The 25,023-nt window shown below is 45.5% G+C and overlaps 1 protein-coding gene across 3 annotated transcripts in view; it reads right to left on the reverse strand.

The window, feature by feature from the left end:
• The window catches only part of MAK (male germ cell associated kinase), a 120,520-nt gene that overhangs the window by 15,233 nt on the left and 80,264 nt on the right, over window positions 1–25,023 (reverse strand). For all 3 annotated transcript variants that reach the window (XM_082259129.1, XM_082259127.1, XM_082259128.1), the window contains exons 6-12: window positions 23,447–23,579; window positions 20,945–21,116; window positions 20,645–20,812; window positions 12,133–12,420; window positions 9,686–9,861; window positions 7,685–7,800; window positions 1,339–1,470 (exon numbers count right to left, since the gene is read on the reverse strand). In XM_082259129.1, the coding sequence (XP_082115255.1) occupies window positions 1,339–1,470; window positions 7,685–7,800; window positions 9,686–9,861; window positions 12,133–12,420; window positions 20,645–20,812; window positions 20,945–21,116; window positions 23,447–23,579 (1,185 nt within the window). The remainder of the gene's footprint in view (window positions 1–1,338; window positions 1,471–7,684; window positions 7,801–9,685; window positions 9,862–12,132; window positions 12,421–20,644; window positions 20,813–20,944; window positions 21,117–23,446; window positions 23,580–25,023) is intronic.

Below are 25,023 nucleotides of genomic sequence, written 5' to 3' on the forward strand. Positions count from 1 at the left end.
GGCCGATTTTCGGCTTGTTAGTATGATGCTTCCTACAACCGACTTTTCGCCCGAAAAAAATCTGGTGTGCAGGCTATAAAATTTTTGTTGGCCGTCAACACAACGGCCGATTTTCCGTCAGTCAGTACAGATTTCGGCAGACAAAAATCTGATGAGCAAGACTGGGCATGCTCAGAGAAGAAAAAACACACGGAAAGTAAACAAGCACATGACATCACTTCTGAAGTAGATTTTTGTTGGCCGAGAAAATTAGTGTGCAGTCTAGGCACATTCCAACCAACAAAACACCACTCTGGACAAAAGTCAGATGATCGGTCGGCCGATAATCGTTGCGTGTGTACGAGGCTTTAGTCTTTATTGCTCTGTGTGTCCCCACATTAGGGAGATTCACTGCCACTAATTGTCCTGGTCTTTCAATGCTCCTGTGAAAACTGTCTAAAGGTGGTCATACGCTATTCAAATTTTGGTTCCTGGTGAAGTGGGTGGAAAGGTCAGCCGTCTCCAGCCTGACATCCCTCGATTGAAATACCAAAAGGACCAAGGTGAAAAATTGTCAGCCTTTCAGATGCAGCCACTATTAGCGTATTTTGACAGCTGGTGGGGTCGGCTGTCAAAATACAGCAGCAGGAGATTAATCTATCTGCGCTGTGTAGCATGGATTGAGGAATCTGTTATGTGTATGGCCAGCTCAAGAGGGGGTTTTCCTCACATACACCCCCCTCACTTCCTGTTGAGTTTACAGGACAAGAAGTGAAGAGATTTCTCCCCATTGAGACAGAATTAGCAAAAAAAAAAAAAAAAAAAAACAGTGATTGTAACCTTCCCCTACTCTATCCAAAATGAAAAAAAAAAAAAAAGCTTTGGCTTTAGCTATACTTATACAAATTAGGTTATGGCCCTTATGACATGGAAATATGTACCTTATTATTTGAAGTTGAACTATAGGCACAACTTTTTATTTTTCATTTTGGATAGGGGCAAGGGAGGGTTATAACCCCTGTCAGATTTATTTCCTCATCTGTGTCCCATTGCGGAAATTTTCCTTCACTTTCTGTCCCATAGCCAAACAGGAAATGAAGGGAAATCCCTACAAATTAAAGAAATTCCTTGGGGACCCCCTGGTTACCAGAACTAGTGTTCTCATTCAAAGTTTTCCTCTCTATTACTTTTCTGGGGACAACCCAAAATTTAGGATTTTCTGTTACTTTCGTTATTGACAGGATCGCCAGGTGAAAAAAAGAATACAGGAAACTAAAGCAGCCACATCTATAGAGTGGGAAACTGCAATATAATATATTGTGCTCTTGGGTTTATATATGCTGTAAGCATAATTATTACCTGCATTGGTTCTGTTTAAAGCCACTCCGCCATTAATAGGAGCAAGAGGTTTAGTGGACAGAGAACCACCCCAAGTAGAATGGTTAGCTTCCTTATTAGCGGATATCAGCGTCACATTCTTGGGATTCATACCTAAATAAAAAAAATGATGGTTTGTTACAAATGTGCAAAGGACCCCCACAAACACACAGCAGAAGAGTTACACACAGTTCAACTTCATAAAAGCCACAAATAGGCCCAGATTATTTTATTATACACAATTTATATAGCGCCAACTGTTTGCACAGCACTTTACAATATATGGAGAAGCCGAACAGTTACAATATAATGCAAGTAAAAATGGTTAGGAGGGCCCTATTTGTGAGAGCCTACAACTTAAAGGAAGGATCAAAGTGATACAAAAGTTAAAGCGTTTCTAAAAGCTAATTTATTTTTTTAGGTAAAATAATAAACATGTTATACTTACTTTTTCTATGCATTAATACTGCACAGAGGAGCCCCATTCCTCCTCTTCTGGGGTCCCTTTGCTCCTCCTTTTCTGTGTGTGCTCCTACAGCAGTGCAGGTGCTCTCCCAAGAGGGGCTGTGTGCGCCCATAAACACACAGCACGGCTCAGCCCTGCCCCTTCCTCACAGGATTTGATTGACAGCAGCAGGAGCATGTAAATGCAGGGGGATGCGAGAGAAGAGATGCAGCGAGGCACAGCAAAGGGAGGGAGTTTAAGGAAGGGGGGGCACAGCAAATCGTAAAAATTGGATTTCTCCGATGTTAATTGACAGACACAGCCCCTGATCTTTGTAACCATTGGGTTACAGGAGAAGGACACTAGGCAGAAAAAAAGTCTGGCCACGCCTATGGGCAGTCCCAGGGGGTATACTCTCTCTCTCTGCTATAGGTACTCAGTTTTGTTACAAGCAGCGTCAGAAGAATCACAACTCCACAGAGGGGTGGGTGCTGTGTCCATCAATGAACATCAGAGAAATGGATTTTGTGGTAAGTCAAAAATCCCATTTTCTCTTTCGTTTATTGATGGACACAGCTTCTGATCTTCTTAACCATTGGGATGTCCCAAAGCAGTGTTAAACATGAGGGGTGGGAACAGCGAAAAATAAATTCCCATGGCTAACTATAGCCAACCAGGTAAACAGGAGCTCAACCAAAACAACTGGAGCTCACCTGAAAAAAACAATACATCCTCAAAGAGGACCAGGTCCTCTAAACAGCAGCCTGCGGCCAAAGGAAGCATCCACAGTTGTCAACACATCCACTTTAGAGAACTTTGTGAAAGTTTGCACCGACCACCAGGTGGCCGCCTTGCAAACCTGCGTCACTGACGCCTGATGACGGAAGGCCCAGGAGGCACTGAGGGCCAGAGTAGAGTGTGCCTTGACAGGGTAAGGAGGAACCTGACCCTTGATGGAATAGGCCTGAATCACCATCTGTCTGATCCATCTGGAATTGGTCGCAGAGGAAGCAGACAACCCTTTCCGAGCCCATCTATAAGCACAAATAGTGAGTCTGATTTCCTAAAAGCTTCCAGGTACACCCTTATCGCCCGGAAAACATCCAAGGCATGCAAAGCAATTTCCTTCATATGTTTGGGCCTGGGACACAGGGAAGGCAACACAATGTCTTCATTCAAATGAAAATCAGAGACAACCTGAGGAAGGAACGACGGACAGGGGCGAAGAACCACCAAGTGAGGTGAACGACATGGTAACGCCACAAAGTTCCACACCCTGCACGCAGAGGTGAGGCCACCAAAAAGGCTGTCTTCTGGGAGAGCGTAAGCAGGGGAATCTCCCGAAGATTCTCGAAAGGAGGATTCTGGAGGACTGAGAGAACCAAATCGAGGTCCCACGGCGGCAACAGAGACCGAACTGGAGGGGTCAAGTGCCTAACTCCCTGAAGAAAAGCACGCATTAAGTAATATGTGGCCAAGGGCCGTTGAAAGAAGATGGCTAAGGCCAACACCTGACCCTTGATAGTACTTAAGGCCAGTTTCTGCTCAACCCCCCCCCCCCTCCCCCCGTTGAAGGAAGGACAAGATCTGAACCACTAAAAAAAGAGCAAGGATGAACCCCAAGAGACTAACACCACGCAATGTACATCTTCCATGAAGTAGATTTCCTAGCTTTTAACAGTGTTGGAATCACCGACTCACCTCTATCCATCAGCACCTGGTGTTCAACAGCCAAGCCATCAAAGCCAGCGACTGTAAAGCAGCATGGAAGATGGGTCCTTGGGACAGCAGATCCTCCCTGAGAGGAAGCTTCCAAGGAACGGTTGTGACCAGCCGCACCAGATCAGAGTAACAAGCCCGGAAAGGCCTGTTGGGGGCCACTAAGATGACCGGAATCCCTTCTGCCTCGACCCTGTGTAGAAGTCTTGGCAGAAGTTTGAGAGGAGGGAAGGCATTAATTAGACAATACTGACCCCACGGGGCCACCAGCGCAGCCGTGGCGTCCGCCACAGGATCCCGTGACCGAGCCACAAACCTCTTCACCTTTCTGTTGAGCCGGGACGCCAACAGATCCACCTTGGGGATGCCCCACCGGAAACACAACTGATGAAACACCTCAGGATGAAGGGACCACTCCCCTTGGTCCAACACCTGCCAACTGAGGTAATCAACCCTGGGAATGTGTACGGCGGAGAGGGCTGGAACAAACTGTTCTGCCCACCTTAGAATGCCTGCTACCTCCAGAGCCACCAGGACACTTCTTATGCTCCCCTGGTGATTGACATAAGCCACGGCCAAGGAATTGTCTGATTGAATGCGCACTGGACATCCCTGAAGAATGTTCCAGGCATAGTCTGATCGCTCGGAGTACCAAGACATTGATTGGTAGTCTGGACTCTTCCAGTGTCCAGACCCCCTGAGCAGAAATTTTGCTGAGGACGCCTCCCCAACCGGACAGGCTGTTATCCATGGTAACCACTGTCCAATACAGGGGGAGGAAAGATTTTCTCAGCCGAAGCACAGAAGAACAAAGCCACCATATCAGGGACTCTTTCATTCCCTGGCTCAGCGAGATCTGATTGTCCAAAGACTGCAGATTCTTGTCCCATTTGGCCAGAATCTCCCTTGCCGGGACCTCGTATTTAACTGTGCATACGGAACCGCCTCAAAAGGTAGACACCATCAGGCCCAGCACCTGTATGCGAGGGATTACCATCTGCTGGACTGCAGGAGACGAATTACAGCCTACAGTTTATGGAGTTTGTCCAGAGGAAGGAGCACTCTGGCTAAGGCCGAGTCCAGAGTTAGACCCAGATAGTCCAGCTTTGTGCACTAAACCAGAGCAGACTTCTGAAAATTCTGAATCCAGCCCATATGGTGATTTTCAGGTTTTCTATCAGAGCAGTAGGAGACTCCGCTCGCAGAAGGAGATTGTCCAAGTAGCCCACTACCGCGATCCCCCATTGGCGTAACAATGCTAGCACTGGGGCCAACATTTTTGTGAGGACACGAGGAGCAGAAGCGAGACCAAAGGGTAGCGCCACAAACTGATAATGCTTCTCTCCTATGGCAAAGTGGAGGAAACGCTGGAGACTGACACATATTGGAATGTGAAGGTAAGCGTCCTTGGATGTCGATGGAGGCAAGAAAAATTCCCCTAATGCAGGGAAGCCACCACCGTGCGAATGGACTCCACTCTGAACTTCTGCACCCGCACAAAGCTGTTCAGCGTCTTGAAGTCCAGAATTGGACGCACCTTGACTTCCTTCCTGGTAACTGTAAAAAGGTTTGAGAAAAAACCCCTGAAAACATTTCAAAGTCAGAACTGGGACCATCATCCTTTAAAGTAAAAGGTCTTGCAACTCCCCAAAAAGAACCTGTAAGCGGACCGGGGACAGTCGCACGTTGGAAGGAAGAACCTTACCGGAGGGTAAGAATGAAACTCGATCTTGTAGCTGGAATGAATGACCTTGTGGACCCACCTGACCTGTACCAGAGGAGTACAGGGGTCTGGGAACAAGTGAAGACGTCCCCCCACCCCAGATACAGGTGAGGGCGCACCTTCATGCTGAAGGGGCCGTGTCTGTGGGTCTGGAGAAGCCTGCTCTTGACTTGCCAGACCAAGTTCGCTTGGATCCTCCAGAGGAGGCCCCGAAGGGCTCCGATCCCTTGTCAGTCGACCCTGAGGGACGAAAAAACGTATTATAAGCCGAGAAAGAGGGCCCACATCTAGGACGAGGGTCCGCCCTTGGTAGCCTGCGGAAGAAAGGTACTCTTCCCCCCTGTGAGAACTTTAATGATGTCATCCAGGATAGCACCAAACAGGCGATCTCCTTGAAAGGGAAGATCAGTCGAGGCCTTTTTAGAAGCCTGGTCTGCAAACCAGCATTTGAGCCAAATGGCCCCTCGAGGGACCACTGCCAAAACAGAGAGCCGAGCCACATCCAACATTAACCACACAGGCTACAAGAAAATGGCGGCTGCGTGTGGCACCACGAGGCACCGCGGGACCCAGGAGGGATTCCTAGGCCTCGGAAAACAGCACAGGCAGGAAGGGGGTCCTGGCAGGAGCCCCCACCAGGTACAACCCCCCCTCCCAACAGCCGATCGTCAGGTCGCCAGCGGCGCACCCCCCTGCCCTCATTGCCAGCACAGCACCCTGCCCCCACCCTAGGCAGTGAACCAGGCCAGCCCCAGCATCACTGAAGGAGAGGGGGGTGGGATGGCCCACAGGGACCACCAGAACAATGAGGGGGGTGCCTAACGGGAAGGAGGGGAACCCAGGGGTCCAAATGTCCCATGGAGGGGCCCATGTCCACCCAAAAACCCTGCAGGGGGAGAGGGGGAACAGTTACTTACCATACCAGGAACCAGGCGGGCACTGCTCCAGACAGAACCTCCTCTCCATCGAAATGGGGGCTGTCAGCAAGGAGGAATGCTGCGAATTGGACCGAGACCCGGTCGTATGCGACCTCACGAGACATTTTACTCACAGGCCAGCCCCCGTCTAGTGGGGCTATGTCGCTGCTGCCCTAGCACGGAGCTGAGGTCTGCACGCACTCGCTGGCTTGACTGGGGTGACCACTGGATCTAGATTATCCAACCCATCGCCCAGTCCGACAGTTGATTGTAGATCTCACAGGAAAAAATCCAGGAGGAAAAAATTCTATCTAAAAAGAAAAAAATTGCCAGGACCAGAGATCCCAGCAAGGATCTAGGTCCTTACTCCTGACTAGGCAGAAAAAAAACCGAGTACCTATAGCAGAGAGAGGGAGTATACCCCCTGGGACTGCCCATAGGCGTAGCCAGACTTTTTTCTGGCCTAGTGTCCTACTCCTGTAGGGGGAAGTATAACCCAATGGTTAAGAAGATCAGGAGCTGTGTCCGTCAATGAACGAAAGAGAAATGTTTTTTACCTTAATGACTGGATTAATGTAAAAACATTTTAGCTTTAGAACCACTTTAATAGGGGAGCGAAATGATGGAGAAAATTAAGTTCAGTTGTTAGAGAGGCGTAGGATAGGCTTCCCTATAGAGATACCTTTTCAGGTTTTGTCTAGAGGTGGACAAAGTAGGAGATAGCCAAACAGATTGAGGTAGAGAGTTCCAGATGCAAAGACTAAGTTCTACAAGGAAGTTGACACTTGGGCTTGGCCTTAACCTATCCACTCCAGAATGAGTGATGCCACCTATTACACATGGGAGCAATGGGATGAGTCAAGGGGTAGGGTAATGTACTGTGATAGTCTTCAGCATGAGAAAATGTTTCTGGAATATGACTAGTTCCTTCAAGTAATAAATACCACGGAGGAATTTTCCATACATTTGATTTTATTTTGAAGTGGTTGTATACATATACCCATTGAAGTGACAGGCCTACACAGAGATGAAACAAATCCTCCTACAGTACATACAGTAGGTGCTGCCAAAAACTTAAGACATATAAAAAAAAAATCTAAATTTTTTAATACGTTTACGATTTTGTGTTTGGCCGCACTCATAGCCGTCTTGGGCCACATGATTTATAGCATTAGGACTATACATACATGCATTGCACTACGCTGCAGCAGCAATGAACGGGCCCAAACAATGAGCCATTATTTCTACTGTTCATACGGCAGTTTGGGACAACAGTCTACTCCATGCAACAAATGTTATGCCTACCAAGGTACATATACATGCAGATATGGATATGGCATACACCCCCTGTACACAGACACTTTACATGTCCAAAAAATAGAAAACGGTTTATTCAGCCTCCCTCCATTTCTGACAAAGTATGAAGTGTGTACAGACCATCCTCCATGCTGCAATTGTTGCAAAGCAGAGCACACTGGCTTATATAAAACAGCCAATAATGGTAATATGGTAAATAATGATTACCTGGTAGATATCTTGCCTGTCTGAGGTAATGTTGTTTGGCAGATAATGCCTTGCCAGAGTCTGTTCTTGCTGTACCCATATTTACACTTTTGTTTAAATCAGTAGAATCTGTGAAGCTAAAAATAAGGTAGTATTAAATGTACAATGCATTTGACTATTCACATTAAAGCTGAACTGCAGGAACACAGCTAAATACACATCTTTTAGGCTCCTTTCACACAGTAAGTCCGTCAAACGGACTCCGATTTTCTCAGAGGGGGATCGAGCCGCCGATTCCCCGCTGAGCAGGCAAATGACAGCTGTGTCTCCGCGCTGTCACCGCTGACATCCGCTGCCCCATAGGGATGCAAGGAGCATCCGATCAGGTCCGCCTGAAAAACTGAAAGAGTGAAAAATCTTTTGCAGCTCTGCTTAGAAACCAATCAGCTTCCGGGTTTTAGGCCCCTTTCACACATACGGTCCGTTCAGTTCATCAGTTCAGTCATGTCAAAATGCATCTGTTTTTCATCCGTTTTTTTTGTCTGTTTATTGTACATCCATTACCAATACAGGAACGGATGAAAAACGGACCGTTTGTCCGTTTACATAGGTTTTTCGTCCGATCGTTTTTTTGACGGATAAAAAATAGGGCATTCATCCTCTCCAAACAAACGAACATTGACGTTAGCGGATGAAAACGGATGTTAATGGATGATCATCCATTGTCATCCATTTTTACATAGAGATGCATTGATTTCCGTTTTTTCATCCGTCAACGGATGAAAAACGGACAAACGGGCCGTATGCGTGAAAGGGGCCTTAGGGTTCTTTCACACAGGCGGACCGTTCAGATCCGCCTGTGCAATTTTTTTGGTGGATCTGAATGGTCCCCCCATGCATCCCTATGGGGCATCGGAAGTCCGCTGACATCCGATCCGATCCGTCAAATCTGGAGGGATGGAAACCCTATCTTCCAGCCGTCCAGTGGATCGGATGAGAACGGACAGACGGTCCGCTCTCATCCGATTTGCCCCATAGAGATGAATGGGGAGCTGACAGCTGTGTCTCCGCACACAGTGCGGAGAACAGCTGTCATTCTCCTGCTCAGCGGGGGATCGGCGGATCGATCCCCCGCTGAGAAAAACGGACTCTGTCCGATGGACGGAGTGCGTGAAAGGGGCCCAAGGCCCCTTTCACACAGGCGGACCGTTCAGATCCGCCTGTTTGTTTTTTTGGTGGATCTGAACGGTCCCCCCCATGCATTCCTAAGGGGCATCGGATGTCAGCGGAGACATGTCCGCTGACATCCGACCCGATCCGATCTGTCAAATCTGGACAGATGGAAACCCCATTTTCCATCCATCCAGCGGATCGGATGGGATCAGATGAGAACGGACCAACGGTCTGTTCCCATCCGATTTCCCCCATAGAGATGCATGGGGAACTGACAGCTGTGTCTCCGCACACAGAACGGAGACACAGCTGTCATCCTTTTGCTCAGCGGGGGATCGGCGGATCGATCCCCTGCTGAGAAAAGCGGAGTCCGTTTGACGGACAGGGTGTGTGAAAGAGCCCTAAGGCCCCTTTCACACTACGTCAGTTGTCATCCATTTTTCGTCAGTTGTTATCCGTTTTTCGTCAGTTGTTATCCGTCTTTCATCCGTTGTCATCCGTTTTTACATAGAGATGCAATGATGTCCGTTTTTCATCCGTCAACGGATGGATGAAAAACGGACAAACTGACAGCGTGTGTGAAAGGGGCCTTACTGTTGAAGTTTAATTGAACAAGCTGAAGTTAGAAGCTGATTGGCTACCATGCACAGCTGCACCAGATTCCGAGTGCTCCAGTCTGAGTAAATCTCCACCTTTGGGTTTGAAGCTGCAGATCACATGCATGAAGGTAACTATGCAATATATCACAAAACAATAAACTAAAAACTAGGAAAGGATTCCAAGGATTGAGAATGTTTTCTTTGCTTATCAGCAATTAAGGTAACTTGTCACAAACACAATGAGACTTACTCCAAATCATCATTTTTGTTCTCTTTAACCATTGTCATGCTAGGCTTCTTCGAAAAAGAAATACCAAAGTCTGTGTCAAACTCATCCCAGCTGTCCTTCAGAACTGACTGCCCCCAGCGCCGCCTTCCATGCTTTACATTAACAGCACTGTTCTGTGGTCCACTGACTGCAGGTTTCTGGGATGGGGAAAAAGTTTAGATTTGTTAGATTTTATTTTCCTAGGTTCTGAAGCCAGAAAAAAAAAATAATAAAAAAGAAATACAACCCTTTTTTGCCAGTGTTCAGCCTGTCCAAGACTATCACTGGTGTACTACACCTCTCAACAGAAGCAGCCACCTGTGTCAAATCTTCATGGGGTTCTATGGCAAACTGGCTCACAGAGAATAATAAGTAGTTTGTTACCACTTAAATGTAATAGCCAGATTTTAAACTATAACTGGTCAATCACAATTATCCATAAAATGCCCCAAAACCCACATCATAAAAAAAAAAACTATCAATAAATGCTGTATTACATGCTGTTTGTACTCACTCACTCACTGAAATTAGTTTTCTGTATTCTGCAAAAAACGTGGTTGATCCTACTGTTCTCTGTCTCCCCCCTTCTGTCCAAGTCCCCATTTCAACTGGGGATTTTGCAGAGCAGTGTTGGCAGCTCTGCACGTGCTCATTTTCAGTTTCTATTGCTGAGCATTTTCTCCTATCACATCTGAGCAGCCCATGTGACTATACAGTTCACACATGTGGGTGTATACACAGTGGTAAATGACAGCCCACTCCCTTCCTCCTCCTCCATGCCCACTAACCAGCTAAACATAAGGGAGGTTGGATATTACATGTAAATTGATGGAGGCTTCACCTCCCTGTTGTTCTAAGACACAGGCTTGAAGGGGTGTAACACAGCCCGTGCCTGACAGAAATCCACCTACACCATGTTATTATTAAAAAAAAATAATACGGTAATTTGATTTCAAATATATATTTGTATGCCAATTTAAAAGAGTTTGATGTGAATTATTTATTTTTATTCTGTATCCCAAAGACTGTTTTTTGTTTGTTTTTTTCATTTTGAACATTTGACCAGCAGCCGAGGACTAGAAGCTCTTCCTGCTTAGGTTTCCCTGCAAACAGGCTGGGAATGATCTGTGTCATGTGACAACTGTATATCGATTAGGAAAAAGGTTTTTTTTTTTTCAATTAAAATAATTACAGTGCCATCATCCACATACAGAAATAGAAGAGACAATGTAAATTAAACAGTGTGTGTTTAGTATCATTTTATAGTCAGGGAGAAATGAAAAAGGCATGTAGCGCACATTTCCCCATGTTACGTTTCTAGTAAAAAAAATAAAATAAATTAGTTGCAGGAAAAAAAACCTAGTGATTCTGCCCAAAATCCAGTGACCTTCTAACTTTTTGTTTGAGCTGTAGACACAGTGGGGTTGATTTACTAAAACTGGAGGATGCAAAATCTGGTGCAGCTCTGCATAGAAACCAATCAGCTTCCAGTGTTTTTTTGCCAAGGTTTAATTGAAGAAGCTGAAGTTAGAAGCTGATGGCTACCATGCATAGCTGCACCAGATTATGCACTCTCCAGTTTTAGTAAACCAACCTCAGTGTGGGTCCCTGCACACAGGCTTTCCACCCGGTGGACTCTGTTTTGCTCAGTGGGAATCGAAACGCCGATCCCCACTAAGCAGGCGGATGACAGGTCTGTCTCCGCTCACTGTGCTGAGACGGAGGTGTCAGAGCCCCGCTCTCCTCTATGGGAGATTGGATGAAAACGGATCGCCTGTCTGTTTTCATCCGATCCGATCTGATCCTCCAAACAGGTGGAAAATAGGGTTTCCATCCGTATGGATTTTATGGACAGGATCGGATTGGATAGCAGCAGGTGTCAGCGGAGATGTCACTGCTGACATCTCCTGCTCCATAGGATGCATGGAGCATCCGATCAGGTCCACCTGAAAAACTGAAAGGCGGACTATATTGAAAAGCTCATGTGAAAGGGGCCTGTCTCTGCTGCATTGAAATCCCAAGCTGAACTGCAGAACACCTCCCCCTCCCAAAATCTTTATTTTCTGTAGTTTAGGGAACAACTAGGCAGGGCTGATAATACCACTGCTTGGGATTTCAGTGCAGAAGTGACATTGACTTGTCAGCTGAAACAGAAAATATAAAAAAATAAGGAGAAAAAAAATAAGAATAAGAAAATAAGGAGCTTGCTGGATTTTTGGCAGATCAACATGTATCTTTCTGTACTTGCGGTGATTGTAAAGGTGCAAAACATGGAGAAATAAGAAGGCATTACAGAGATGTACACTTTAAAAGTATGCATATGGGAATTGTGAAAAATACTTATAATAAAAATGACACATACGCAATAATTTTTAGTAAAACTGCATATGTACATCTGAAAGTATACCACATAACTTTTAGTTACTTACTGGTGATTTGATTTTCCTGATGTTGGGTAGAGTCACCTGAGGATGCTTGGATGGCAGCTGGTTGTCAGCTGTGCTTTGTGGCAGCTGTATTTGCTGGAGGGGCCTGCTTGGAGCAGGTGAGTCATTTGATGTTTTCTCTGGTGCATCAGAAGAGGTTTGCTTTTTTATCTCAGAGAACGGCTGTGGCTCAATGAATGGTGCGGGCTTATTTACAGCCTTTTTCTGCTCCACAATTTGTGTTGGAGGGCCCAGTGCATGTCCAACTTGAAAATACGGGTACCTTAAAGCCTTCATATAGTAAAAAAAAAAAAAAAAAATCACTTTCTTCCCTTCTAATTGTTCCAAAGTCATACAAAAATCAACATTGTGCATGTTCGGTGACATTTCAGCAAACTATAAATGTAGTGCTACCAAGAGTGGGTTTGATGAAAGTACCCCTATGCTACTAAAATGGCTTAACCAGAGTTAATGCACTCTTGCTGAACAGACTAAAAAAACATTTATTGAGTGTTATGAAACCAAAATATAATTTATTTTACTGTGGTATCATGTCCACACACAAGTATAAAGTTCAAAATGTAAAACATGGGGGGGAAGTGCATGCACATTAACCACTTTCAATTGGGAAGGTTTTAACCCCTTCATGACCAGGGCTATTCAGCACTGTGCTACCTTTACTAATATTTGCGCGGTCATGCAACACTGTGCACAAATTACATTTATATCATTTTTTTTTCCACACAAGTAGAGCTTACTTTTGTTGGTATTTGATCACCAATGGGTTTTTTATTTTCATTTATATAAACCAAAAAAGACTGAAAAGGTTGTTACTTTAACTGACAATTGTGCAGCCCTGCGACACTGTACCCAAATAAAATGTTGTCCTTTTTTTCCAACAAATAGAGCTTTCTTTTGTTGGTATTTGATCACCAGTGGGTTTTTTATTTTATATTATATAAACCAAAATAGACTGAAAATGTTGTCACTTTAACCTGACAATTGAGCGGCCATGCGACACTGTACCCAAATAAAATGTTGTCCTTTTTTTCCAACAAATAGAGCTTTCTTTTGGTGGCATTTGATCACCAGTGTTTTTTTTTTATTTCCTATGATATAAACCAAAACAGACTGAAAATGTTGTTACTTTAACTGACAATTGAGCGGCCATGCGACACTGTACCCAAATAAAACGTTGTCCTTTTTTTCCAACAAATAGAGCTTTCTTTTGGTGGTATTTGATCACCAGTGTTTTTTTTTTTTATTTCCTATGATATAAATCAAAACAGACTGAAAATGTTGTCACTTTAACTGACAATTGCGTGGTTGTGCGACGCTGTACCCAAATAAAATGTTATCCTTTTTTTCCGACAAATAGAGCTTTTTTTTGTGGTATTTGATCACCTCTGCGGCTTCTATCTTTTGCGCAATAAACAAAAAAAGGCCGATAATTTTGAAAAAAAAAAACATGTTTTACTTTCTGCTATAAAACATATAAAAATTTTAAAAATCAAATACCTTCTTGAATTTAGGCCAAAATGTATTTTGCTACATGTCTTTGGTAAAGAAAAATCCCAGTAGGTGTATATTATTTGCTTTGCGTGAAAGTTATAACGTCTACAAACTGGTAATATTATTTTTTTTTTTCTTATACTACTAATGGCGGTGATCGACATATAGTGGGACTGTATTAGTGTGGTGGAAAATCTGACACTAGCTGACGCTGGCTGGGGGGTACACTAACTGACAATGACATCAACAGTGACACTAATACAGTGATCCGTGCTAATACTATACATTGTCACTGTACTAATGGTACTGGCTGGGAAGGTGTTAACATCTGAGGGCGATTAAGGGGGTTAACTGTGTACCTAACAATGTGTGTAATATATGCTGCTTTTAGGCCTGGTTCACACCTATGCATTTTTTAGTGCGATTTTAGTTTTGCAGAAACACACTACAGTCCAATTAACATGGTTTCCTATGGGTCATGTTCACATCTGTGCATTTTATGGAAAGGGCCAGGGAACAGCAGGTTGTGTTTTTGGTTCCATAGACTTCACTGGATCAAAAACGTGTATTAAAAAATGCAAAATGCACCTGCAATATGCATCAATTGCAACCTGCATAGGTGTGAACCAGGTCTTACTAAGAAGTCTTGTTGTTTTGTTCCCCTGCTTTGCTGGGAATAAAAAACAGCAAGGTCGGCGGTTAGTGTACAGAGCTCTGTGTAGTTTACCACACAGAGCTCTCTTCTGTGAATGATGGAGCCAATCCCTGGGTCCCAGCGAACAATCATTGGCCAGGACTGCTGATCTGCTTGTGCTGTAACATAGCAGAGCTGGGGCAGCGAGCGTGTGCACACACGCCTTACCCAGAAAGGCTGATCATGTACCAGATAAGGGATCCCGTGCACAGTGGCAGCCCTGCCACAGTAGATGTACGTGTGGCAGTCCACAAACAGTTAAATAGGATTTTTGTGGGCATGGCTTGGATGTAGAGCGGTGCAGATGTCTGCTCCGGGAGCTCCTCACATCCTGAGCGATTGTCATACCCATCTTGCTGTTTTGGACCACTCTTTTTGCCCCAAGAGACTGCTTGCACCAGGGAACACTGTCGCTACTTACCTATGCCCTCCAAACGCCGTTCTGTGGCTCCGCAGCCCTCCTCCAGACACTTGGTGCCATCTGCAACAGGCCCGGACGCCATCTTGACAGAGAGGCTCCACGTGCTCCTAGCAGAGATGGAAGTGGCGCGGGTCTCTGAACCTTCTCCTGGTGCTTCGGAACAATCGGTAGGTCCTGACACTGCAGTCATATTACAGGCGATTGAACACAGCAAAACATCTCTGCTGGTCTGCATTGACCACCTGGCGGAAGAATGTAATCTAATCCGCAACGATCTAGATAAGATCCGGGGGCCGGCTCACGGAGGCAGAGGACCGCATCTCTGCTGCTGAAGATGTGACCACTCAGCACACTGGCCACCTGGAATCGCTGCAAAGTAAAGTTGACTCACTGATGGCAAAAGCTGATGATGCCGAAAACCGCATGCGACGCAACAATGTCAGGGTTCTGGGCCTGCCCGAGGGAGCAGAGGGAGATACTCCGGTAGACTTTGCTGAGGGGTTCTTCAAGGAGCTCTTGGGAATGCTGGAGGTGTCCCCCACCTACGTAGTGGAGCGGGCCCACAGGGTCCCCACCAGCAGGAGGAATGTGGGCGCCCCCCTAGACCCTCCCTTGGCCGCTTCCTTAACTACAGGGACCAGAACAGGATCCTCAGCGAGGCCCGCAAACATCCTGAGTTGCAGTTTGAGAACACGTTGGTCCATCTATATGCTGATTTCTCAGCGGAACTGCAGAAAAAAGTCCTTCACGGAGGTGCAACGGAGACTGCGGGAGAAGGGGGTACAGTATGGAATGCTTTACCCTAGCAGGCTGCGGGTCACTCATGATGGTACGGTGCGGTTCTTCAACACCCCTGAGGATGCGGATGCTTGGCTACTGACTCTTCGCTGAACCTGTGAGTGGTGGAAAATCTGTGGGCTTCAGACTGTCCTCCCCTTCTACATCCTTAATCTCTACCGATGCTGCCAACCTCCTATGGGTCCTTTACTTACTTCTGGGCATTTTTCTCCTTAGTGGATTATGTTTTCGGACTATCCCTGTCAAGTTTGCTCGCTGCAGGGGAGCTCCCCTGGATGGATGTCACTTTCTTTTTTTGTCCCGGTTTTCTTTCTCGGATTTTTATTTTCTGATTCCCCATTTTCTACACAGCCCTCCTGGCTGTTGCTTCGGTGGACGGTGTACCCTAGCCCCGCTGCCTCCCCAAACTGACTGACTGTGCTGCTTGGTCCCCGTTTTTGGCTCCAGCACCTTATGTTTACTGTTTGAAGTTTAGTGCAGACAGTTTCCTCACCTAGTTACAGAGATGAAGCTGTACACAGACATGGTTGTCTGCTGGTCAGCAGGGTATTTTGGATGTTTTTTGGACTTCTTTTTCTTTTTTTTATTTTCTTTTTTGGCTTCATGCTTTTTTCTCAGTCCTCTCTTGTCCTATTTAATTGTGCTGCTGTATATTAGTTCTGCGGAACCATATGGACCCTTGTTGTACAACTGTGCTGTATCCTTGCTACACCCAGTAGGTGACCTTCCGGTATGTCACATGTTTCTCACCTATGTGATGGCGGATCGGATTAGCCTATTGTCCTGGAATGTACGAGGACTAAATAATAAATTCAAACGTGCCCTCCTGTTCAAGTATTTGCAATCCCATAAACCTCACATTCTTTTCCTCCAGGAGACACTTGTTGGGTAGTAAAATCCTGGCCCTACGCAGGCACTGGGTGGGTCATTCCTTCCACACCACCTACTACTCCTATGCCAGGGGGGTCACCCTCTTGGTTAATAAGGCTCTGCCCTGCTGGGTGGAGCGAGTTATTACGGACCCCAAGGGTCAGTATGTTATTCTTGCTCTGATAATTGATGCACAGCTATATGTCTTTGTGAATGTCTATGTCCCTCCACCTTTTTCTAGAACAGTGTTTTACCACATATACGATCGACTGGCAGAGTTCAATACTCCCAGGGTCTTCATGGCTAGCGATTTCAACAACATCCTGGATCGGGAGTTGGACACGCATAATCCGAGCAGACAGTCGTGTCCGGAAGTGTTAAACTGGGCCTCGACCCTGCAGCTCACTGAGATATGACGCTTGAAGAACCCCCAGACTCGACTGTACTCACATGTCTCCACTACTTACCTCTCGGGATCTCAAATTGATATGGCCTTCTGCCCCCTCCTCGGCTCTCCCCTTCATTATAGAGGGGTTTTGGCTGGAGGTTGAATACTCGCTGGCTGCAGGACCCTGGTGTAATGGAGGGGGTGAAGGGCAAGATTGCCCAGTATTGGCAGTTTAACGATCTTACTTCTCCCCCCTTGGTGTGTTGGGATGCTTTTAAGGCCACTTTCCGTAGATAGTACATTTCTGCTATCAAACTGGCCAGAGTGGAGGGCGCTGAGGAAGTGGAGGAGGCCAAATCTGTGTTTGCCTCGGACCCCGTTCCTGGGGCGTACTCCTCCCTGGCCCATGCAAGGAGAGAATTGAGCTTGCACTTGTCCTCAGCAACTGTGGCAGAGATGGGGACACTCGGGGGACAAGAATAGGAGACTCCTGTCAAACCTTGTGGCGGAATCTAGACTACAAACTGTCGTCCCTCTCATACCGACTGCTGATGGGGGTGAAACCTCGAACCCCGCTGAAATTCTGATTGAATTTTCGACACTATTATGAGAACTTGTACAGATCACCGCCCTTCCTGCGATCTGTGGTGGACCTGGGGTCTCTTGGGGAGCTGTCCCTGCCTACTCTGTCAGAGGAGGAGGCGGCAGCCTTTGAAGCAGACATTTCCGTAGAGGAGGTTGAGCTGGCTATCCGCTCCCTTCCCCCCGAGAAGATCCCGTGCCCGGACGGACTCCCTGGAGACTGGTATAAAATGTACATCTCCGAACTGGCACCTAGGCTTCGGAGTTTATATGCATCCTGCTTGGAGGCTGAGGCGTTACCGGAATCTATGTATCAAGCCCACATAGTCCTAATTCTGAAGCCTGGTAAGGACCCTGCCCTTTGTTCGGCATACCGCCCAATATCTCTCCTTAATTATGATCTTAAAATTCTTACCAAAATTCTGACCACAAGGTTGATGGTGTTCCCAGGCTTGGTTAATATAGATCAGACCCTTGAAGCAGCTCTTGAAGCAGCTCTGGTTGGGTCCTATGAGGCACTGCGCAACACGTTGTATCGTGGACCGAGGGCCCCTTACTCCCTCACTACATCCATCAAAACAGTGGTAAAGGCTTGGGCCCTGATGACCCCATACACCCGGCCTGGTCCTAACCGTCACTCTCCCAATTCTCCTCTATGGTTGAACCCGGAGCTTCCTGAATTTCTATCCATCCCGGATCCTTCTCTATGTGCTACCAGGGGCATTCGTTGTTTGTCACACATATGTCAGGGGGATGAGTTGGTGACCTTTGACCAGTTGAAGTCTGAATTTTCCCTACCCAACTCCTTTTTCCGGTTCCTGCAGCTCCGCCATGCCTTCCGGGCACAATTTCCTGGCTCCCCTCCTGATTTCACCCAGGCGGACATTGAGAAGCTTCTCCGTGATGAGACTCTGAAAAAGCCGCTCTACTCAATATACAGTACACTGCGAACTAGCGTACATACCGGGTTGGAGGGGCTGCAGGCGTTCTGGGTGGCGGAGGTGCCGGGGCTGGACTCAGAGGACTGGGAGGATGTTTGGGACTACCCCTTTAGGCACCTGGTCTCGTCCAGGGATCGGTTGGTGCAATTTAAAATACTTCATAGGTTTCACCTAATACCTACCAGAATACAGAAGACTTGCTGGCGATGCAAATCGGATGCCCCTACACGCACATGATATAGCACTGCCCATCCTTACAGTTGTACTGGTCTGAGGTTCTGAACTTTATTACTAGATTGACTACCATCACTGCACCACTTGAAACCTGCATCCTGGGACTTGTGAATGCGTTGGCCCATTCAACAGCAGTTCGAACTCTGTTGGGTCTTTTGCTCTTTTATGTAAGGAAACTGATAGTGCTGCGATGGCGAGAGACTGTGGCCCCCTACTCTGTCTGGGTGGAAAGCTTTAGTGAACTCAGTAATTTGTATAAGGCAGTGAATACAGTAACAACAGGGGCTGCCCCCAAAAATTTACCAAGGTTTGGAATATATGGCTGGAAACGGAGGAAACCAATGCTGCTCAAGAAGATACTGTCACAACTGCACATTGAATTCTCCCCAGTGGGGGGCTGCAGGGCCATGATTATTTCTCCTTGCACTTAAGGGCCAGTTGATATCAATGGTTCCTTCTTCCTGGTTTTTCCTATTTTATAGAGTGGCATGCACTCCATCTCCTTAAAGCAGCAGCCTAAGATTGGGGTTTTGTTAAAATTTTTTATTGTTTTCTCTGTTGTTCTTCTTCTTGTTATGTTGTTTTACCGAGCCGGGGTATGCCCCAAGGCTCTGTTTTTGTATTTTCTCTCAAAAAACTTAACAAAAAGAATTTCTAAAAAAAATAAAATAGGATTTTTTTACTCACAGTAAAGTCGTTTTTTTTAGAGTTCAGTGAGGGACACGGGAGTCTTTCACCTTCAGGAAATCTAAAAGCAGTTCTACTGAGGCATGGCCAACATAGCAAAGCAACGCTAACAGGTCCCAAGAAAACAAAATAAAATTAGGGACTGCCTGCAGCTTATAAAGCCACCTGAAGCTATTATCAGATGTGGATTCCACATCCACCTGTCAGAACCTAGTGAACATGTGAACAGAAGACCAGGTGGCAGCCTTGAAAATATGGAAAACCTTTTAGCTTGAGGCCAAAAAAACCCAAGAAGCACACACAGATCCAGTAGAATGCATACTAGCACATTTTTTTTAAATGTCATGGTTTACTACCACTTGAAATGCTCAGTAACTTTGTGAAATATTAGTATTTTCAAGTGGAAATTGGTATTTTGGTACTAAAATACATTCTTTTTCTAATGGTTGTGTGAAGTATGTGATTTTGATTCCCCTTGTACAGCAACTAAACAAATGAAAACATGTAAGAAAACCTGTCCCAATCACTTCTGTGGTTTACTAGTACCCTCATTGAAAGCAATGTGTTAATTGATCAGGAGAGTTCATAAGAGGTCCAAGGAAGCGTCACCTCGCACTGTGAACTTTGCCGCTTGTCCTGTCATAGAACCTGGAGTGTCCTTTACCTCCTCCATGAGCAGTCTTTAGCAAAGAGCAGTGGTAGTGGATGTTCCTTCCTCCTGGACTGAAATTACAAATGAACGCCACTCAGTCCTGGAGTACTGTGAACCCAGCCTGATGATGCTTCCCTAAATTTCCCAAGGTTTTACACTATAGGAGCATTTCTTTTTATATAATCACGAGATATGCTTTATGGGGAGATGCCCGTTTGAGAACCAGTCATAATCATCAGCCAGTGGGGGGTTGGAGGAGTTGCTCTATGGTGATCCAGGGCTGGGTGCCCGATTAAAAGGTCTGTTGACTTCTTAATTAGGGGGTCACATTTAGCCGGTAACCGTGTACTCTCCCCATAAAAGGTGGTGGCTTCACGATTGAATCTTTCTCTTATTGGTGATGGGGGCTTATGTTGACTATTACTTGGTACTTTTTTTATAAGTGCGACTCTTTTTGGTGAAATGCACTATTAAATGTAATAAAACACACACTTACTGGCATGGTGTTTTGCTTGCAGAAAGGATCCAGAATTTTTAAAATCACTAGGGAATTTTAACACTTTCAGACGTCAAATCCCTTGCATTTCCTATCTCTTAAAGCAGCTTCTCCCTCCCACTATGTCAGCTTCCTCTCCAATGGTTCTCTCTCTGCCTCATTTACTTTATGACAGGTTCGCTTTACAACTATTTTATGACAAATTCCTATTATAAAATGAAGGGTGAATATATCAAATACCTGACTGGCTGTGGGGCGCTTTTTGGGGTCCCACTGCAGCATGTCTCTCATTAGTGTTAATGCCTCTTCACTGGCATTGGGTATCAGAGTTTTCAGGTTTATAGGGACACACTGTGGAAAGCGGAAATTCATAGCTGATGCAAGCTGATATCCTTCAGACCAGTCACTCTGCAAATCAAATGTAAAAGTTATGTTTTCTTAAAATAGGAGATACTCACATGGAATTCTTGACATGTTTGACAGCTAATCTATCACGTTCATTATTTGATTCATTTATCAAGTGGAAGAAAAACAACTTACTTTTTTTGGTGTACCCAGAACCTGGCAGATTTTAAAGATCTCGTCAACCTCACTTGTTCCAGGGAAGAGAGGTCTGAGGGTATACAATTCAGCCATAATGCTCCCAACTGCCCATATATCTATGGGAGAGCTATACGTTAAAGATCTCAGCAACACTTCGGGAGCCCTGTACCTGCATAGGAACAACATATCTATAGTTGGAAAATTGTCTACATACTTGACATATACCTGTAGAAATCTACAGCTAATACTGCACATTGGCAGGTACATTTTTTTAGACATGGATGATAACAGGGTTTCAGTCCACCCAAAATGAATTACTCAGGTTCCCAAATTAAAGCTATTGTAGGAGAGGCACGCTTTGGCTTTATGTGCATCAGTGGTATTACTCTGTTTTCTGTAGCAGTGGTCTCGGAACTGCGGCCCAGGGGCCAGGTGCAGCCCTTTGCCTGCCTTTATCTGGCCCTTGGGGCTTTACTCCCAGTGACACCAAGAAGGGGGCACCATTCCTCCCACTGACAACAATGATGGGGCATCATTCCTCCCACTGACACCAATGATGGGGCACCACTCCTCCCACTGACAACAATGACGGGGCACTATTCTTCCTACTGATACCACCGATCGGGAACTATTCCTCCTACTGGTAACAATGATGGGGCACTATTCCTCCTACTGTTACCAATGATGGGGCACTATTTCTTCGACTGACACCAATGAAGGGACACTATTCCTTACCCTGATACCAACGATGGGGGCCAGGTTCAGCCCTTTTCCAGCCTATATCTGGCCCTTGGGGCTTTACTCTCAGTGACACCAAGAAGGGGGCATAATTCCTCCCACTGACACCAAAGATGGGGCACTAATCCTCCCACAGACACCAATTATGGGACACTATTTCTCCCACTGACACCAATGATATGGCACTATTCCTCCCACTAATACCAAGGATGGGGTACCATTCCTCCCACTGACACCAATAATAGTACACCATTCCTCCCAATGACACCAATGATGGGGCACCATTCCTACTACTGACACCGATGATGGGGCACCATTCCTTCCACTGACACCGATGATGGGGCACCATTCCTCCCACTGGCACCAATGATGGGGCACCATTCCTCCCACTGGCACCGATGATGGGGCACCATTCGTCCCACTGACAACAATGACGGGGCACTATTCCTCCTACTGATACCAATGATGGGGAACTATTCCTCCTTCTGGTACCAATGATGGGGCACTATTCCTCCTACTGATACCAATGATGGGGCACCATTTCTTTCCCTTATACCAGTGGTGGGGCACAATTCCTCCCACTAATACCAATGATGGGGCACTATTCCTTCCACTGACACCAATAATGGGACACTATTCCTTCCCCTGATACCAACGATAGGGCACTATTCCTTCCCGGTACCAACGATGGGGAACTATTCCTCCCACTAATACCAAGGAAGGGGTACTATTCCTCCCACTGACACAAATGATGGGACACTGTTCCTTCCCTTGATACCAACGATGGGGCACTATTCCTCACACTAATGCCAATGATAGGGCACTATTCCTCACACTAATACCAACGATGGGGCACTATTCCTCTCACTAATGCCAATGATTGGGCACTATTCCTCCCACTAACACCAACAATGGGGCACTATTCCTCCCACTAAAACCAATGATGTGGCATTGTTTACTTGCACTAATGCCAGGGCATTTTCCACTCGCATAGAGAGACCCCCCCACTGCCATCAAAAAAGTCTGAAAAACTATTAAAAGGCCCTTTGTTTGGAGTTTGGAGACCCCAGCTCTATAAGGAATATATGCAGTAGGAGCAAAAAGTGATGGTACTATCATCCAAATACAGCAGGTGATTGATATCTTAGGGCAGGGATTTCCTCAAAGGTATCCAGATGACAGGTAACTGAATCTGCTCTTGCAAAAATGAGTATCTAGTTTTGGGATTGCATACCCCTAAAGTTATCCTGTACTTTGCTCATACTAGGCAAAGTTATAGGTTCATTTTACAGGAGGGACTGGAAGCATGTTCTAGTTAAATGTCCGGTACTCAACCACCAGACTGCCAAGATTCCTGTTCAGGCTTTAACTTTATAAGCGAGTGGAAACTTACACAAAGCTATGTTTAGCACCCGGCAATAAACAGTGAGGAAGCAGGGGGAATGTGCCATGTTCCTCCATACTCAAAAATATTTCTCTGATTGACAGTGGAGAGAAGTGGGGAAGGTAAGTACATCATAATTCTGTTAAGTACCAGCTCACATGAGTCAGCTAATGATTACCCAAGTGCTAAGAAGGAGTAAAGGCAAACAGACCAATAGTGAAAATGACTACCTGTAATGATTTCTAAGAAATATTCTTTATTGTATTCTCAATATACTGTATATGTTTATTATAAACCCATTAGATACACCTGTGTTATCAAGCTGACATTACAATATTAAACTGTATATACATTATTAAGCACTATAGGTAACTTACCATCGGGTGGACACATAATCTGTATAAGGCGGCTGAGATCGCAGTTCTCGTACTAACCCAAAGTCAGCTATTTTCACAAGCTCAGGACCCATACACAAAAGATTTTCAGGTTTCATATCCCGATGAAAATATCCTGACCCAGTGAAAAGAAAAAGGAAGTGAGAACAGAGCATGCCCATAATTAAAGAATAACAGAAAATATGAAATGAAAGAACAAAGAATAAAGATTTTGTGCCCCCAAAAAGTCATGATGGTATCTTAAGACAGAAACTTGAAATGATGATATAAAGCAATAATAAACCCAAAAGCAAACATTTATTATATTACAGCTTATCAATTCTAAGGTGTGATGGTTGCATTCATTTTCTTTTTTAGGCGTTTTTTCTCCTATTTTCATCTGGTAATCCTGCAAGGAAATCTGTTGTTTTTCATAAGAACAAACTGCCCTGCAGATGTAGTAGTTAGAGGGTTGACAGAAACCATTTAACACTGACAGGGGTGCTTACAATGATCAGATTTATTTATTTGTGTAAAACCTTTATCCCAAAGGGATGCAGTAACTGCCTAAATAGTGTTAGGCTCCATTCACACTTGAACAACTCCAAAGTTGCGCCAACTTTGGAGTGCAACTTTGATGCAACTTTGGATGGGTGCAACTTAGATACGACTTTGGCTTTGTCAGTCGCACTTTTTGGTTCTGAGGAAGAGGGTCCTCCCTCAAAACGCATCAGCCCAGCCATATAGTTGCTGACACCAGCATGTCATCCAGTACAGGGGTTCCCTGGCCACCTTGGAGACTACTGGTTCCATTGTCTTTTATGTGATATATCATCACTTGTTTGTGAGTATAATGTATGTCGTCTTTGGATTAATAAACCTTTTTTAGTGGTAATGCACGAGGTCGGTGCGCCCTTCTTTTTTTGTTGTTGTCTTCCAGTACATTTTGGATACCCTTGGTCTTGAGGGGGCAGGAAGACCTTGAGTGGTGCATATCAAGATCATATAAGATCCATTATCCTTCATTACATACCACCCGAGTGCAGGAGAATTTTTTGTTTCGACTTTGACCAGTGATAATAGACAACAGTTGCATTGTATAACATTCAGGTACAACTTTCATGCAACTTTTGAGGGTTAAAGCGGTTGTATACTGAAACCGCCCCCCCCCTAAAAAAAAAACAAACCCTGCAAGACAAAGAGACAAAGGCATAATGAGCTAGTATGCATCGCATACTAGCTCATTATGGAAATAACTTAAAACGAAGCCCCGACACGGACCCCCGGACACCGCTGTGGCAGCTGACATGCTCCCTCGGCGTCTCTTCCGGGTTCGGCGGCTCCGGTGCTGTGAGTGGCCGGAGCTGCGATGACGACACTCAAGCGCATGCGCGTGGGAGTCACTTTCCGGCAAGTTCCCGGCAAGGAATTGTGAAGGTTCACCGGACCTTCAGAGCGCGTTGCGCCACTAGCGTCAGCGGCTGCATGCAGGGCAAATATCTCCTAAACCGTGCAGGTTTAGGAGATATTAATTGTACCTACAGGTAAGCCTTATTATAGGCTTACCTGTAGGTAAAAGT

This window comes from Pelophylax lessonae (genome assembly GCF_965119305.1).
Source record: "Pelophylax lessonae genome assembly, chromosome: 5".
NCBI lineage: Eukaryota > Metazoa > Chordata > Amphibia > Anura > Ranidae > Pelophylax > Pelophylax lessonae.